This window comes from Drosophila subpulchrella, chromosome 2R, assembly GCF_014743375.2.
Source record: "Drosophila subpulchrella strain 33 F10 #4 breed RU33 chromosome 2R, RU_Dsub_v1.1 Primary Assembly, whole genome shotgun sequence".
NCBI lineage: Eukaryota > Metazoa > Arthropoda > Insecta > Diptera > Drosophilidae > Drosophila > Drosophila subpulchrella.
In genome coordinates, this window is record NC_050611.1 from 4,226,284 (window position 1) to 4,244,033 (window position 17,750).

At 48.4% G+C, this 17,750-nt stretch overlaps 6 protein-coding genes across 6 annotated transcripts; 4 read left to right on the forward strand and 2 right to left on the reverse strand.

Annotated features, from left to right (window-relative positions):
• The first annotated feature begins 434 nt into the window (after positions 1–434).
• LOC119550171 (origin recognition complex subunit 1) lies at positions 435–3,705 on the forward strand. The gene is made up of 3 exons (XM_037858705.1): positions 435–1,856; positions 1,920–2,798; positions 2,857–3,705. Exons 1-3 carry the CDS (start codon positions 554–556, stop codon positions 3,444–3,446), a joined length of 2,772 nt encoding a protein of 923 aa, XP_037714633.1. The 5' UTR covers positions 435–553; the 3' UTR covers positions 3,447–3,705.
• On the reverse strand, positions 3,600–6,777 carry LOC119550169 (GPI ethanolamine phosphate transferase 2). Its single transcript, XM_037858704.1, has 7 exons — positions 6,614–6,777; positions 5,990–6,548; positions 5,797–5,927; positions 5,519–5,733; positions 5,248–5,462; positions 4,458–5,188; positions 3,600–4,398 (listed from the first exon to the last, which is right to left on the reverse strand). Exons 1-7 carry the CDS (start codon positions 6,775–6,777, stop codon positions 3,630–3,632), a joined length of 2,784 nt encoding a protein of 927 aa, XP_037714632.1. The 3' UTR covers positions 3,600–3,629.
• Positions 6,778–7,098: 321 nt separating this feature from the next.
• On the forward strand, positions 7,099–9,308 carry LOC119551896 (zinc finger protein 287). The gene is made up of 3 exons (XM_037861498.1): positions 7,099–7,574; positions 7,634–7,993; positions 8,052–9,308. The coding sequence occupies exons 1-3, from the start codon at positions 7,140–7,142 to the stop codon at positions 9,009–9,011; spliced, it is 1,755 nt and encodes a 584-aa protein (XP_037717426.1). The 5' UTR covers positions 7,099–7,139; the 3' UTR covers positions 9,012–9,308.
• A 102-nt stretch (positions 9,309–9,410) lies between these two features.
• LOC119551833 (zinc finger protein 534) lies at positions 9,411–11,687 on the forward strand. Its single transcript, XM_037861403.1, has 4 exons — positions 9,411–9,805; positions 9,872–10,135; positions 10,192–10,554; positions 10,612–11,687. The coding sequence occupies exons 1-4, from the start codon at positions 9,509–9,511 to the stop codon at positions 11,452–11,454; spliced, it is 1,767 nt and encodes a 588-aa protein (XP_037717331.1). The 5' UTR covers positions 9,411–9,508; the 3' UTR covers positions 11,455–11,687.
• A 145-nt stretch (positions 11,688–11,832) lies between these two features.
• LOC119551879 lies at positions 11,833–13,886 on the forward strand. Its single transcript, XM_037861474.1, has 3 exons — positions 11,833–12,304; positions 12,370–12,732; positions 12,791–13,886. The coding sequence occupies exons 1-3, from the start codon at positions 11,894–11,896 to the stop codon at positions 13,811–13,813; spliced, it is 1,797 nt and encodes a 598-aa protein (XP_037717402.1). The 5' UTR covers positions 11,833–11,893; the 3' UTR covers positions 13,814–13,886.
• Positions 13,887–14,303: 417 nt separating this feature from the next.
• LOC119549550 (papilin-like) lies at positions 14,304–17,730 on the reverse strand. The gene is made up of 6 exons (XM_037857700.1): positions 17,644–17,730; positions 15,531–17,582; positions 15,296–15,479; positions 14,786–14,944; positions 14,595–14,711; positions 14,304–14,537 (listed from the first exon to the last, which is right to left on the reverse strand). The coding sequence occupies exons 1-6, from the start codon at positions 17,710–17,712 to the stop codon at positions 14,389–14,391; spliced, it is 2,730 nt and encodes a 909-aa protein (XP_037713628.1). The 5' UTR covers positions 17,713–17,730; the 3' UTR covers positions 14,304–14,388.
• Between the last annotated feature and the right edge of the window lie 20 nt (positions 17,731–17,750).

Sequence of the window (17,750 nt, forward strand, 5' to 3'; positions counted from 1 at the left end):
GATAGAAATTCGGTTAAGAGAAAATTTGATAATAGAAGATTTATAGCTTTCGTTCTATCGGAATTAACCCACAAGGATTCGGTCATAAATCTATTTTAAGTTAAAAAGCCTACTTCAAATTTACGCCCCAAGCTAAATATTCAAGAGTCAAACTCTAACATAATCTTGATAACGAAATGTTTAGAGTATGAACAATTTGTATACAATTTCGACATAGAAGTCCTACTTTTTCTTAAATTTTTATAGTAATTACAAAATTGAAGGAACATTTAATAATTCTTCCTTTTATATTTTAACGTCTTTTTTTAACTTTAAACTATTCAAAGATAAAACATGTGGCAACCTTGTTTTCGCGTAGAACAGAGGTTGGCAGCCCTTCCGGCCAGTTTCTGTGTTGGAAAGTGCCCGTGGTAGAATTGCGCCAAAAACGGTAAACAGCGCGGCAAGCTGATCGAAGAAGAAGGAGAAGCGAATCGCAGTGCCACAAAAACCTAATTCAAATTAGTGCTGACGTCGGCGAATTGTTAAATAACTGATAGCAAATCGCAGCGCGATGGCTAACAAAGAGAACACCCGCAGTGTGGGCCAGCAGGTGAAGTGGATCGGAAGCCAGGAGGTACATCAGGCAGTGAAGGGTCTCGAGCACAAGAACGTCTACTTCTACCAGAAGTGCATCTACGGACCGCTGACTTTGACCGTGGGCGACTTCATCCTGGTGTCCAATGCGGACGCAGTCGAACCGGACACAGTGAGCGGATGCGACGTGGCCCGCATCCTGCACATGTACGAGCTGCGCGAGGTGACCGATCGCGAAACCTGCCGCGCCATCGTCCAGTGGTACTCCTGGCCAAAGGCCATTCCGCACAACAAATTCGACGACGACGACGTGGCCATTGACTTCAGCCTGGAGGTGATCGAGGAGCATCGCCCGTACGACAACGACGTGGCTCTCGGCGCCATCTACCGCAAGTGCATCGTCCTGGAGGGCACCTCTCAGACCTCCGCGCAGGAGATCCTCAGCCGCCACTCCGCCAAACTGAAGTCCACGGCCTGCCCCATGTTTGTCAGCCGGTACAGGTTCGTCAAGGTGAAGCGAAGCTACCGCTTGATTCCCTTGGAGATACGACTGGAGCAGCCGGAGGATACACCGCGTCCATCTCGCAAATCTCTAACAGCACACAAAGAATCCAAGCGATCAGGGTCTGCCCGGCAGAATGGCGCAGCCGCGGAGGGTGGAGCCTCTGTGGAAAAGCGACGACGTGCCTCCGTGGCGGCTGCCAATTCCGTGGAGTTCGTCGATGTCAGCTACTTTAACTGCGAGAATAAGGTGTCGCCTATCAAAATTGTGGGTGGACGCAGTGTGGTGCGGTTGTCGGAGAAGAAGAAGGACGCCCCTGAGATCAATGCCAACTATCTTCCAGCTTCGCCGCTCACCGAGAAGAATGCCAAGGTGGAGACACCCAAATCCCGGGCTTCGGCCGCACGCCGCAACCTTAATCTTAGCCTAGATCGTGGAGCAGATTCCACAGCCGGCTCAGACTGCCTGAATTACTCGATTGTACAGCAGACACCCGATCCCAAGACGCCGTCCAATGATATGAAGATCAAGCTGCGCATTTCCGAGCGAAGGCGTTCGGTGCGCCTCGCCTCTCTGGATGCGGATCCCCTAGCAATAGAAGAACCATCCGTGGAACCAACCAGTACCCCGGGGCGCAAACGTTTGGGCGTAACCAATGGAGATATCTACCATACGCCCACCAAGAAATCCAAGGACCCACTGGAAGCAGCTGTGGCCACCGAACCCACGCAATCAACAAGACGTAAGAGTATCCTGAAGTCAGCCACCAGTCGTCTGGGTAAGTGGAAGATCTTATACGCTAATCCAGAATATTAAGCTAAGTTTTTTTTAAATTATTTAGCTGAAGGCACGCCCAGACGTAGTATTCATCTGTCCAACATTGTGGAGCAGCGCGTGTTTAAGGACGATGATATTATATCCACTCCAAAAAGAGGGCGGGCCAAGAAAGTCATTCAGGACGAGGACGAGGAATACTCGCCAAAGAAGTCCGTTCAAAAGACGCCTACGCGAACGCGACGATCAAGCACCACTAACAAACCAGCGACGACTCCCAGCAAAGGGACTACAACCACCACTGCAGCCCCGATGACGCCCTCCCAGAAGATGAAGAAGATTCGGGCCGGCGAGCTAAGTCCCAGCATGCAGCAGCGCACGGATCGTCCGGCAAAGGACTCCAGCAAATCGGAGCTGCAGCTGGCTCGCGAACAGCTTCACGTGTCTGTGGTGCCCAAAAGCTTGCCCTGCCGCGAGCGGGAGTTTGAGAACATTTACGCCTTTCTGGAGGGAAAGATCCAGGACCAGTGCGGCGGCTGCATGTATGTGTCTGGCGTTCCGGGAACTGGCAAAACAGCCACTGTGACCGGAGTCATTCGCACCCTGCAGCGGCAGGCAAATCAGAATGAGCTGCCCGCCTTCGAATTTCTAGAGATCAACGGCATGCGGTTGACAGAGCCGCGTCAGGCATACGTGCAGATCTACAAACAGCTCACGGGCAAGACTGTATCCTGGGAACAGGCGCACTCCTTGCTGGAGAAACGATTCACAACTCCGGCACCGCGTAGGGTTACCACTGTATTACTGGTCGATGAGCTGGATATCTTGTGCAACCGGCGACAGGATGTCGTCTACAACCTGCTCGATTGGCCCACCAAGTCGGCAGCCAAACTGGTGGTTGTCACCATTGCCAACACCATGGATTTGCCTGAGCGCCTGCTAATGGGTAAGTGTTACTTTCCATCAGGAAAAGTAGCTCCTCTAACACCTTAATATCTTTTTAGGTAAAGTCACCTCCCGTCTTGGACTCACCCGACTCACTTTCCAACCGTACAGCCACAAACAGCTACAGGAGATCGTCACAGCCCGTTTGGGAGGATCGGAGGCATTTAAGGGCGAGGCCGTACAGCTCGTGGCGCGCAAGGTGGCCGCCGTATCCGGTGATGCTCGCCGAGCTCTGGACATTTGTCGGCGGGCCACAGAAGTCGCTGATACCGCTCAGGTCAAGTGCGTGACAATGCTGCATGTGCAGCAGGCATTGGCCGAGATGATAGCCAGTGCAAAGGTGCAGGCTATCAAGAACTGCTCGCGGCTTGAGCAGATCTTTCTGCAGGCTGTTGCATCGGAAGTTACGCGCACTGGTGTCGAAGAGACAACCTTCATGGGCGTCTACCAGCAGGTGGAGACGATAGCCGCCTTCATGGGTGTGACTTTACCACCACCAGGACGTGCTCTTCGCTTGTGCGCTAAACTGGGAGCCGAGCGACTCATCATAAGCGAGCACTCCCGTAATGATCTCTTTCAGAAAATTCTGCTCAACGTCAGTGCTGATGACATTCACTACGCACTCCGAGTTGGAGAGGTGGCCCACTGAAAGAGTATCATAAAACTAAAGGAGTGGAATGAAAGCAAGAAAAATTCATAGGAAATTTTACAAAATCATGTTGGTTTGAACTATCAAATTTAAACTTTTACCCCTCTCATTTTTAAATAATCAATTATTAGTTATACATCCACAACATTGTAATAGATTAAGCGTTTTTAAATTATTTCTTATTTAAGCGTCATGTTTAAACAATTTAAAGTACAAACTCGTTACTAAAAATACCAAATAGAACACCAGCACAGTGTAACAGTCGTAAAGTACTTTGGGGGAGAATACGGAATAGATGAAGAGGTGGTAGCGGAAGCCGAGCATCAGGCAGAGGTAGAAGGCCGCCGGCAGCATGATCAGTGCGGCATACAGCGGAGCTATCAGCGAATCTGCGGCTATGGAATAAGGCGGCTGCAGCTGCATAATGCCCACACTGCGCAGATCCGAGCGCAACGTATGGACAACTAAGTAAAGGAATGCATGAATCTCAGCACTGTAAGTGTTGAGGGTGACGAAGAGGGCCACAATCGAAGGGTTGTAGCTAGTCTGGCCAATATATCCCGGCGTCAGGTCAATGGTGGACAAGCTGTTCGAGTTGCCCTGGTAGAAGAAAAACATCCTGGCCAGGAAAATGGTCATGATTATCTTGTACACATGCACCAACCGCACGGAGAACTTTCGGGCACTGGTACCGAAAACATCGCACAGCTTATAGGTTTGCTGCAGGGCTACGAGGAGTACAGGCAACAGTAGGATGTTCTGCACCTTTTGCAGAAGAGCTGCTAGCAGCAGGGAGCTGCTGAGGTTAGTCTGGAGCAGCTGCAACAACACACTCGTGGGCGGCACCTCCCCGAAGCTATGCATTTGAGGCAGCGCCGCCCTATAGCCCAGCACTAGAACCAATGCCAAACAGCACCAGAAGACCACCAGCGTGGGCACCATAAGCTTTGCACTGGAATTTAAAAAAGATTTCAGTTAAGTTCAATGTTATATATACCGATTTAAACCTACGCCATATGCGGAGGCACCTCGAAGAATTGCACCTGTCCGTTTAGCCCGCGAAAGCAGTAAACCATAAACAAAGCTGCTCCACTGGCCACCGACTGCGGCAACTGGCTGTGGCGATGCAGACGCGCCCAGAGCAACAGCAGTGAGAATATCATGATGGTGCTCCGAATCGCCTGCAGCCTGTGGATGTAGCGCATCAGGGTGAGCATCATAAGCATTACAAACACTTTTCGCATTTGCCACAGACACGTCGATGCAATGGTGTACAGATGGCGGCCATCTAGTTCGACGTTGGTTTTGGTGATGCGCCGTCGCAGCGTTCGGAATGCTGTCAGCAGGATAAGCGAATTACCCAGGTAGTACCAGGTCTTATATTCGTACTCAATAAAGGAAGAGGAACCAAGAGTTAAGGTGCGAATAGCGAAACAAGCTAGCAGAGGTAGTGGCAATGGAATTGAGATCCTTAGGCGACGTGTGTATATGGGAGGCAATGCAATCTTCAGCAGCGCCTGCGCCACATCGATTGTAAGATAAACAGCGATGGATATGGGTACCACTAGCAGAATGCTATGGAACGTTGAACTGGTCAGGATGATATCCAGTGCATGACTAGTCACATTTAGGAGTACAGCGGCAATCACAGAGACCAGCAGTTGTCCCGATTTTAAGCTGTCCAGCTGAAGCTGTTCTGTGAGATCCAAGTACAAGACGCTGATCACGATATGGAGGGATGACTGCAAGATCAGGGCGACTGTAATATTACGAAGACTTTAAAGCTGATTGATGAACTCACCGCTGTGGTCAAAGCTAGTCCTAGGGCTATAAATCCGTAATCAAACTTTACCAGAGACTCGGAGAGCAGACTGGAAATTTCGCGAGCCACCCGCATATAATTTAGCTTGGCGTTCTGGTAGTAAACCTGACTGGCTCCACCTCCCCCACCCTCTCTCAAAGGATGTAGCAGCTTTTTATGCAACAGGGTGGCATTCTGGTACCAGGTGTAGTAATCTGGAGGATCAATAAAAAATAGATCATAGAAATCAGCCCAGAAAAAATCTTCTTACCGCTTCGATGGACTCTGTCGTGGCCAAACTTCACTCGCGCCTTGTTAAGCAAATGGTGGGCATTGTAGAAGTAAGCGTACATCTGGTGTTCCAAGGACAATGATTGCAGCATCTCTGGTATCAGGCAGCCAATGGAAAGAGTAGGTATCTCAACAGACAAAAGCACTGAAAGAGTCGGGGCCAAGTCAATTTGGTTGTACCGTTTTTTGCTGGATCTTTAAAGGGTAAAATAAATGTATATAAGGTATATATTCCCCAGTTTAGTTTTAAAGGCTTACATGGTCTTGCTGCAGTTGTTGGAATACAGATATAGGGGCACAGTAGTTTCAACCGGTGTATTTCCGCCATGTCCTCCGCCATCAGCCATGCCATGATCCCCAGTCAGCATAAGCAAATAGTTGGGAAAATTCTGTAGGAAGAATGATTTATTCACATTCCCTGAATAAAAAGATATTTAGGATTTTAACGCACCTTGTGATCTAAAATCTTCTGCACCGCCTCATCCATTTCCTTAAGCTTGAGGGGAACCCTGGGACTGGCATTGCCCTCGACATGGCCGATGTGATCCAGCCCCAGGTAGTGTAGAATCAGCAGGGACCAGTCACTCCGCTCCAGCTCGGTCTCTAGAGTTTTGGTCACATTTCTATCGCCCTCATAGAAGTCATTTACGTAAAAGGAATCATGGTTCTCGGCATGTCGAGTGAACTCGCTAGGGAAGAGCCTCACCCAGGTGTGGTCACCGGCAAAGGAGACAACCTTATTCCGCTTGTTCAGGCGGTGCAGTAAGGAGTCCTGCAGCTGCTCCGTGTGGCCAACATTTAAGGCAATGTCGATGAAGTTCGAAAGTGTGCCTGTGGTGATGCTCTTCAGGCGTGGCATCGTCACCGTCGGTATGTCCACATGGAGGATGAGCTTTTCGCAGGCTCTCGAATGAGCCACCGGCATGGACGTGGCATTGGGAAAATCGTCGCGCAGCGCATCGATTAGGAACAGTATGAAGGAGTCGTGGGCCGGTGGCGGTGGCGTCAGTCTGAAAAGAGTTAGCGAGCGTTATCGCAGCCCTAATCTTATGCTACCATCAGCTCTGGAACTCACTTTACGCCGTGCAATGTGGTCGGCCTGCCTTCTGGCACGGTGCTCTGGTCCTCGGCCACCGAGTAGGAGGCCGGAAAGAAGCCGATCAGAAAGAACACGGCGCCGCAGAGGAACAGCGTGAGCATGCCGATGGTGTAAACCAGCCGACTTTTGTGCTGCTCCATCTTCTTGTTTTCATCGAAAGTTTCGCGCTCCACAAAAAACCACAACACCGAAAATTTACCGCCTGTCAGCTGGAAGCAAAATGTAAACACTAGTCAATCGATAAATGCAGAATGCTATCGATAGGCGATTGGGCAATGTTTCATGAGCGTAGAAGGAACCCCCTTTACGGATTGTCTTAATTTTACATTTTAAGATTTATAAATAAGCAAAATAATTGCAATTTACTTGGTCAGCCTCTATCTCTAAAAATAAATAAATTATCAGATTACCCGACGCCCCTTCACTTCTTCGGCCTACGCCCATGGCCTCTTCTTGGTCTCGATACAAACAAACGTCTTTGATTTCTTGCTCCGAACTTAAAATGGAAACCTGCGGCCTTATTTGCGTGAGCGGGGACTACGAGAAGTTCCTGATGCGCTGCTCTCACTGCCCCACGGATGTGGAGGTGGCCCAGTGGCAGGAGTTCGTTCTGCACATCCGGAATATGCACAGCAATGTGGGGCTCACTGAAGACGAGATCATCAAAAATGAGAAAGCCATGGATGAAGGTGATGTGGACTCCGGGGAGTTGGAGTCAGCAGAGGAGAACCAATCGGAAGAAGAAGACGAAGTGAATGCCGAGGAAGAGGAATCGGAGGGGGAGGCCAATGAGGCAGTTGAAAGAGAGGCAGTTGGTTCATCGATGGACGCGACAGAGTACTCTAATCCTTCCGAGGCTTCGGATTTCGAAGAATCCGACGAGGAGGAGGAACCTAGAAAATTTCCTTTCAAGAAGGAGATTGTGCCCGCATATAAGGTATTCCCACTTGTAATAAACGTAAATGCTTTAAACTAATCTCAGTCTTTTTGCATCAGTTTAATCCATCCTTCTTCCGGCTGGATCCCCGCACGCAGAAGCTTATAGAGATCTACAAAGGACATCCGTGCCTGTGGGATCCGGCCCATAGCGACTACAAGGAACCCAGGAAATGCAAGGCCGCCCTGAAGCAGATGCTTGCTGACTTGGAGGCGACGGTGGCCATATTCTTGAATGAGATTTCCCTGAAAATGGCCATCAGGAAGATTCACGTGCAGTTCAATACGGTCCACAAACGAGTGCTCTCTGGAAAACAAAAACCTCACTCGTTGCCCTTTAAGATTTATACTTTATGCAGCTTTCTGAAGGCTAGCATGGAGGAGGAGGAGGAGGAGGCTAACAAAACTGAAAAGATCAAGGCAAGAATTTAAGATTATTCAAAATTTGGAACAATTAAGAACTTACCTTTTTTAACAGCTGGATTTCTCCGAAAAAAACCAGCTCACTACCGACCTGATAGAGATGTATGCCAATTTTCCGCAGCTGTATGACTCCACGCACAAGGATTTCTCTAACATGAACTCCCGAAAACAGGCCTACGAAAGCATGGCAGCGGAAATCTCAGTACCCAATGAGGATATAACCAGCGATGACATCATTCGCGCCATCCAGATTCTACGACAGTGGTACTACAGGAGCACCAAGCATCCCATTAATGCTGGAGGCGGGGCCGAGAAGTTTTACCTGGAGGTCTGCCAGTTCATGCCTCCCAAGATGTTCAAGCAGCGGTTGGTCTGCGAGTATTGCAACCAAGGCACGTCTTCGGATTACGTCCTGCAGGCACACATCTTCAAGGAGCACAACATAGGCGAGCTACCATTTAAGTGCTCGCTATGCGACCGGAGTTTTGCAGGACGTGCCGAGTTGACGACTCACGTTCAAAGGGTCCACATCGGCAAGACGCGCAAGTGCACCCACTGCGAGATGGCGTTCTCTGTTATTTCGGATCTACGGCTGCACATCCGCACGCATACGGGCCACAAACCTTACATCTGCGAGCACTGCGGCAAGGCATTCCGGCTCAGGTCCCAAATGACGCTCCATGTTACGGCCATTCACAAAAAGCTCAGAGCCTTCAAGTGCACCATGTGCCCCAAGGACTTTGTGAAAAAGGTTCACCTTACGGATCACATCAAGGGCCATCTGAACATCCGCGACAAAATCTGCGGCGTGTGCGGCAAGGGTTTCACCAGCGGCCATTCCCTGATTCGCCATCGGCAGATCCATTCGGAGGTGAAGAAGTTCGTCTGCAAAGTCTGCGACGCCAGATTCTCCCAGTTTGTGGGTCTCAATAGCCACATGAAGCGCACCCACAACATAGTTCGCAACAACAACAATTCGCAAAAGGCAAAGGAGGAAGAGGAATCCGAGCACTAAATGCGGTTAAATACATTTCAATAAAGAAAAGAGTATTTGGCAAGGCAGCATGAGATTTCCACGTAGTTTATAAGCTTTATTTTTAAATAATTTCCAAAAGGTTAAGACACTTAAATGTAGCTTTTTAAAAAAGGTATTTTGAATTTTTATTTAACATGGTTTAAATAATGTTAAATCAAAAAATTTCTTATTTGATTATTAATATTTTCTTTTATGGTATAGTATTATATATAGTATTACAAGTATTTGAAAACTAGTACTTTAACAAGTTCAATATATCATTTATTATCAAACCCAGGGAAATTGTTTTTAAATACTATTTTAAATAAAATAAATCGATAGGCATCGTTACTTTTTACGATAGATAAGTAGCTGATAACATTTCGTGGCTATCCAACACTGCCCCGAACGCTCAACATTTCTGTCGTCGTAAATAAACTATTTCGCCAAAAAAAGGCATTCTGATCTGAGATTGAAACAGGGGCCACAACCTTACCATGGAGGTGTGTGGCAGTGTGCTTACCAACTCCAAGTACGAGACGTTCCGGCTGAAGTGCATCTACTGCACGATAGAGAGCGAGCTGAAAGATTGGGAGCTGTTCATCGTCCATGTGAAGACGGCCCACTACTGCGAGGAGGAGGACATCAAGAACGTCGAAGTCACACACGATTCCCCGGAGCTCTACTTAGCCGTCGATGCCTCGGAACCGGCCATAGCCTATGGTCCGGATGACTTCTTTGAGGTGATCGAGAACATCAATGCAGAGGACCAATGGATGATAACGGATGGCAACGTGCGGCCCTTAGATTGCCATTCAAACGTCACCCTAGTAATTGGCGGCTTCTTATGTCTTTTATAGGATGAACAGTATGTGGAAGACGCCACCGCTTGGTCGGAACCCACAGCTGATTTCTCCGAGTACCAACCAGATGGCAATTCGTCTGAAGTCCCCACCACAAATGAAACCACACAAATGGACGACTCATCCCAGAATCACATACCCTTAAACACAGATGAAGATGACGGCGAGTGCAGCGATTTTTACATGTCCGAGGATGACTTAGCACCCAAAAGGAGACCTGGACGACCGCCCAGACGAACCAGGCCTGGACAGGTTTTCAAGGTAAATACGAAAATCCATTCATGTGACCATCTTCGAATTAATCGGGATCCTTTCAGTTTAAAGTGTCGTTTATACGAAGCAACCCCCGTGTGCTGCACTTGATTCATGCTTATAGAGAGCATCCCTGCCTGTGGGATCCCTCGGATAAGAACTACGAAGACGAGTTGGCGCGAAATCTTGCCTATGAGGCAATAATGGTACGCATGGATAACAGGGCTAATGTTCTCTTCACCTTGGAAGAACTAAAGAAAACCATCGAGCAGCTGCACATCCAGTACGCGCTCGCCTTGGAGACAAAAGAAAAGGGCAAGCTGGTGGGCCTTGCGGCTCGATATTTCGCCAAGTGCGATTACCTCAGTGTGTCGCCCGTCGTAACCCCCAAGGAGAACGAGGAGGACGAGGATTTGACTGTAATTAAGGTTATATCCACTCAACTTGCATTTGTATCATTTCTAAATAAACCCTTTGTATTGCAGCTTAACTTTAAGGAGGAAAACCTCATCACCAGCTCATTCATAGAGACCTACGCCAACTATCCCGGGCTCTACAACTCCGCGCTGTCGGACTTTACTTCGGTAGAGGCGCGCGCAAATGCCTACAGACGGATGGCCAAGGAATTTCAGCCCGTTGTAAAGGCCAACGAGACGGACGTTTACATTGCAGTTAACAAGCTGCGTCGCTGGCTGTACAATGCTATGCGGCGGCTTAAGTCCAAGGAGCTGATTCAGAAGTGCACCCCGCAGGAGGTTCAGTATCTGCGAATGTGCAGCTTCCTGCCCGCCAAGGGTTCCGAGAGCCAGGTGCTGTACTGTGATTACTGTGAGAAACGTTTCCACGGCGACTACAACCTGCGGGTGCACATCTTTAAGGCGCACCAGGTGGGCGACCTGCCATACCTCTGCTCCCTTTGTCCGAGGCGCTTCGACCGTCAGGTGGACATGGACCGGCACAAGCTGCGCTCGCATTTCGAACGAAAGCTAAGGTGCGAGTACTGCAACAAAAGCTTCGCCGTGGACAATGACTTAAAGGTGCATACGCTCATCCACACAGGCGAGAGGCCGCACGTCTGCGACATATGCGGCAAGGCATTCCGGCTCAAACTGCTCCTGGACCACCACGTCAATGGCGTCCACCTAAACATACGGCCCTACAGCTGCGATATGTGTAACAAGACCTTCCGCAAGAAGTTCGAGTTGGCCAACCATATCAAGGGCCATTTGAATATCCGTGATAAGAAGTGCGAGTACTGTGACGCCGCGTTCTACGATCATTCTTCGCTTTCCAGACATCGCCGTGTTCATAAGATGGGAATGAGTTGAGCATCAGTTGAATGCATCGTTAATCATTTCAAAGCATTCAGAGATGGTTCGTGAAATAAACATTACCTACAAATATGTTTCAGGAATTTCGACATTTTTCATATAAGATTTATTTTAAAATTTCCTTATGCATATGTATGTATAACCTGAAGTATCATTTTTTATATCTTAAAAACATTAAACAAGTGTTTATTTACATAATGAAAATATGATAATCATTAATTTAATTCAAATGTAAGCTATAACCTAAGAACTTGTTTTGCCAAAATAAAATACATTTTTATTTGAAGTAAAAGTAATTTGTTCTGAAATATGTTTTGGATACCATACTATCTATGGAACTTCCCCGAGTGATTGCCCAACACTGATCAGCAGGTGTTTATCGATACATGGCGTTGTTGTGCATCTTCGCATTGGATTCCTTTTGTTTAAGCAAATAATGGTGATTTGCGGGAATATTCTGACCAGAGACAACTACGAGCACTTTGTTTTGACTTGTGCGCACAAAAATGATTGCTTCGTGGAGATGGAACTCGAGCGGTGGCGGGAATTCATCCTGCACATCAAGGAGCACCTACGAGAAACGCATCCGGAAACGCTGGAGTTGGCTGCATCCGGATACATTTCGACCACCGAAAGTGATTGCAGTGTTGCGCCAGCAAAGGTGTTCATAATAGAGCAGCCTCCAGAGGATTGCCTGGCCGAGGACATGTTCGTTGACCTGCCCGCTTCCTCCGAGGACGAAGACGGCAGCGAGGAGGAGGAAGAGGACGAGGTGGACTGCTACTCCATGGCAGTTGACTGCGAACTGGGCAGCCACGATTCCACAAGCTTTGCTCCCCTTTCCAAAGTAAGCAACTGCGATTATCAAAAGTCAAAACCACCAACTCAATCAGATATTTTGCGCTTCTGCAGTTCAATCCAACTTTTTACCGACGCAGTCCACGGATCACACAGTTCATCGAGCTGTACAAGCAGCACACCTGCCTCTGGGACCCGGCTGATGAGTCATACAAGAACAAGCAGATGCGCACAGCTGCCTACGAGGAGATGCTGGACCAATTGAAGACCACTGTGAACCTTAACCTTACGGCGTACAAGCTGAAGAAGTGCATCGCAAGTCTGCATGCCCAGTATGCCGCGGTTTCGCGGCAAATGAAGACCCAGAAACTGACCAAGGTTCCACTGTACTATCATGGGAAGTACGGCTTTTTGGCCGAGCGCGGAAGTGTGGAGGATGCAGAGAGCGATGAGGACGACGGCGATGGCAAAATAAAGGTGGGTTCGACTGAAGCACCTGTCTTCTTAACAGCTCTAATGTTTGCCTCTTCGGCAGCTGGTGTTTACGGAGGAGAATCGACTGACCACTCTGTTCATTGACCTGTACTCCAAGTTCCCCCAACTGTACGATCCGGCGCACAAGCACTTCTGCAACCTAAGTGAACGCAAGTCGTCGCTCATAGAGATCACAGACCTGCTGACTGCGGAATTTTCGGTGGGTCTGATAACCCTTTACGATGTGTACGACGGTATTCAGAGCATGCGCCAATGGTATTCGCGGCGGATTAAAACCCTCACCGACGTGCAATCGGTGGGTCTTTCGCTGGCCGAGAAGCGTTACATTGAGCGATGCAACAGCTTTATGCCCACCAAAACATTCCGCCAAAAGCTCAAATGTGAAGTTTGCGATAATGCCTTCAGCACGGATCACGCCCTGCAGGCCCATCAGTTCCGGGATCATAAGATGGGCGAGGGAGGCTGGTTTCGCTGCACGCTGTGCGAGCTGAATTTTGACCGAAGGTGCCACCTGCAGCAGCACATACAGCGGGTGCACATGAGCAAGGCGTTCGTCTGCGACATCTGCAGCCGGAGCTTTGCCTTTGGCAACCAACTGGCCATCCACAAGCGCACCCACGACGAGAAACATGTGGCTAAGCCTTATGTCTGCGAGTTCTGTGGCAAGTCATTCAAGCAAAAGATTCAAATGACCACCCATGTGACGGCGGTGCACACCAAAATCCGGGCCTTCAAATGTGACATGTGCCCCAAGGACTTCCTGACCAAACGCGACCTTAAAGACCACGTGAAGGCTCACCTCAACATCCGCGACAAGGTGTGCGAGGTCTGCCAGAAGACCTTTACCAACGCCAACGCCCTGGTCAAACACCGGCACATTCACAAGGAGAAAACGCTGCAGTGCACTCTCTGCACGACGCGCTTCTCGGAGCGGGTTAGTTTGGGCGTCCACATGCGGCGCACCCACAAGATCATTAAGAGCACTCTAAAGGTGGCGGAGACGGCGAGCGACGCTCTTTTTGCACAATCATTCCCTAAGCCCCAAGACATTTCCAACAAATAAAAGATATTTACAATTAAGTTTTAAAGGTATTATAGAAAATATGACTATTATAAAAAAGTGATTGATTTTTAAATTTTGTTATGGTGTTTAATTATTAATTGTAGTAAATATGAAGACAACGCATACAAAATTTAAAAAACGTGATACTTGTGAACAAAAGATTTTTCATATATTTTGTAACCAAAGTCTTTTCGTTTCCCTTGTTCAAAGCGTGATAATGTTTTGTTCCTCCTGTTCTGAAAAATTCGAGTCCTTATTTTGTAAAAGTATTTTGTGGGGCTTTAAATATTATAATCTGCTGCAAAGGAAATCCTTGAGTGAAAACTAAAGCGAACGTTCAACAAAACGCGGTCTTCGAGTTTTAATATAATTGGACTTATGGAGAACATATTGATTGAAATGTAGACCACTAGCCCTACTCCCACTTGTTTGAGTTCTGGAAATTCGAGTTAGGGACTGTATGCGCAGAAAAATGGTAAGCTCAGATAAAAAATTGGAAGGCTGTTATGATTTATTTAGTAAGGAGTATGTAAATCATAATTCGCTTTAAATGCTTTTAAAGTAATAGTAGCAGTCTACCGGTGCGCAATTTGGCCCGCCAACGTACAGGAACGGCAACAGGAATTTTTGAAGTATGGGTTGTTACAGTGGAAGTTCTGGACGACCATATGGCAGTTGGAAAAAAATGGGATATCGGTACAACCCAGAGGCACCTGTACATCAGCTGCAAAAATATTAAGACATTTAGTAATCAATCCCAAGTCAATAAGATATTACTTACAGGGAATAAAAACATCAGCTTCGGCACTAGCCTCAGTGAACCCATTATTGGCTGTGCAGATGTAGTTTCCCGAATCGTCAGGGGTCACAGATTTCAGTACCAGACTATTTGGCTGGGCTGTTGAAAAGGAAGAAAGGTGCAATATTATTTTTGTAAAATAACGACATAAAATATTAAATATCACCACTCACATTTAATTTGAATCCGCTCACTGTGGTAAAGAGCCACGTTGTCCTTGGTCCAGGTCACATTGGGTTTCGGATAGCCTTGTACGGAGCAGCTCATGGAAATGTTAGATCCGCTTGTGTAGCTATTCTTCCAATCCAATTTCAATTCGGCTTGGACATCAACTGTGAATCAGACCAAGGATCTTAAGTTTTTTCTCCATTTTCCTCTTAAAGAATCACCTGATACTATTAATCCTTATAAGCAATTGAAGTATTTCTTATTCGACTACGAAACTCTTTTAAATTAACTAGTTAAAAATAAAAGTATTGTTATTATTGCTGAAACAGTGCTTATTGTATAAAATGTTTTGGTAATACTACCCCTAGAAACTAATAACTTTGGCAGCCGTTACTAAAATTGGATCATGATTACTCCGAAACACATAAAAAAACTAAAGATTTTTTGACCCAGAGCGGTTTTTTGATCCCCAAAACCGGGGAAGATTTCTGTTAAACCCTAGATAATACACTTACCCAATTCGGGAACATTCCTGCACAGTTTCTCGCACTTTTCGCGCGTCTCAAAGCGGTTTCCGTTTCCGCCGCAGCCGCTGTAGGTGAAAATTGTGCAGACCTTGAATTTCTTGTCGTAGAACCAGGCACTTATGTGATCGTCGCATCCGCCCGCCTCCGGAGGCGCATTGCACTGGGAATAGATCTGCAGAGAGATATTTAAGAAATGTGCTTTATAAAAATATACCTCTCTTACCGGTGCTGGAGGCGGTAACTCAGCAAATTCCACTTCTTGATTCCGGCAGAAGCCGAGGCACTCGTTCTCCGACTGGAAGTTGTTGCGATTACCGCGGCATCCGGTGAACTCGAACTTGTGGCATCCGCCGCTGGGCTCATCGAAGAACCAGCGCATGGAGAGGTCACTGCATCGTCCTTGGACAGGTGGCAGTCCACAGGCGGTCTGGGCATCATGGCATTCGTTTTGGCACTCCTCCTCGCTGGCGTAGTTATTGGCATTGCCGCCACAGCCCGTGTAGACGAACTCGTCGCAGAGTCCCAGTTGGCTGTTGTAGTACCAGCGGATCTCGTCCTTGAAGCAGTTGCCCGGCTCGGATGCCAGGAAGCACTTGGAGGTGTCGGAGGAGTAGGAACTATTTCCGGGCAGCTGTTCCTGATGCTCCACCACCGCTCTTTGTTCGCAGCGGGCTGAGCATTCCTCTTCGGATCCAAACCGGTTGTCATTGCCCCCGCATCCGCCATAGTAGAACTGCTGGCAGCGACCCTCTGTGGAATTGTAGTGCCAATTCAGGCCCCATACCCCGCACTCACCTGCATCAGCAGGCTGTTCACACAGGTCCACAGCTGGAGATACATCTGGAGTTGGAGTTGGAGTTGGAGTAGGAACTTCTAGATTGGTGATGGTGGTGTCGAAGTAGTTGGGACTACTTTCCGGCAGCGGTTCCTGTTGCTGTTGCTCCTCCACTGCTCTTTGTGCACAGCGGGATGAGCATTCCTCTTCGGATCCAAACCGGTTGTCATTGCCCCCGCATCCGCCATAGTAAAACTGCTGGCAGCGACCCTCTGTGGAATTATAGTGCCATTTCAGGCCCCACTCCCCGCATTCCCCTGCATCGGCAGGCTGTTCACACTGGTCCACAGCTGGAGATACATCTGGAGTTGGAGTTGGAGTTGGAGTTGGAGTAGTAACTTCTAGATTGGTGATGGTGGTGTCGAAGTAGTTGGGACTACTTTCCGGCAGCGGTCCCTGCTCCTGTTGCTCCTCCACAGCTCCCTGTTCGCAGCGGGATGAGCATTCCTCTTCGGATCCAAAGCGGTTATCATTGCCCCCGCATCCGCCATAGTAGAATGCTTTACAGCGACCCTCTGTTGAATTGTAGTTCCACTTCAGGACCCATTCCCCGCATTCCCCTGCATCAGCAGGCTGTTCACACTGGTCCGTAGCTTGAGTTGGAGTAGGGGGTGTTGGTTCGAGACTGGAGGTGTCCGACGAGTTGGGATTAATAGCCGGTAGCGGTTCACGTTCTGGTAGCTCCTCCACAGCTCCGTGCTTGCAGCGGGATGAGCATTCCTCTTCGGATCCAAAGCGGTTATCATTGCCCCCGCATCCGCCATAGTAGAACTGCTGGCAGCGATCCTCTGTGGAATTGTAGCTCCACTTCAGGACCCATTCACTGCATTCCCCTGCATCGGCAGGCTGTTCACACTGGTCCAAAGATGGAGTAGGGGGTGCCAGGTTGGGTCGGGAGGTGCTCAGGACATTGGGGTTGCAGTGCATCAAACAGGACTCCAGAGTGGCGAAACGGTTTCCATTGCCACCGCAACCGCCATAGTAAAATGGGTCACAGGTCTGAGTCTCGGCGTGATAGTAGTAGTAGATCATATAGTTGGAGCAATTACCCGTTTCGGAATTCAGCTCACACATATTCTTACTCCACTCAGGAGATCCTTCGGTAGTGCTATCCTCCTTGTCCACATAGGAGCATTCACCCACACATTCCTGCTGGTATGCAGGTTTCGATGACGGGTCGCACATGTAGTGCCCTTGTGGAGTCATCGTCTGGCCATTGAGCTGCTCGCAGATTACGAGGCGGGTCTGAATACCCTTTCCACAGGTGGCGGAGCAAGTGCTCCAACCAGAGGAAAACCACTTGGTTTGGACTTTCAGCGAGCTGCAAGGACGGGAGAGTTCTGGGACTGCCAACTGACAGAGCTGTTGCGGGTACACTTTTCCGTCCTTATCAGCGCAAATCGCCGTCCGGGTCTCGGTTTCCTGATCGCATGCTTCGCACTGCAAGATGATAACAAATATATATTATATATATGGGGGCTATTGAGTGACAGAGACCCACCCCGCTCCACTCGGAGAGAAGCCAATCAAGATCCTCTGGGTACCTTCTACCGTCCAGCTGAAAATCCATGTCTGTTAAATTTGTTATACTCTGCAGTGGACCAAGTT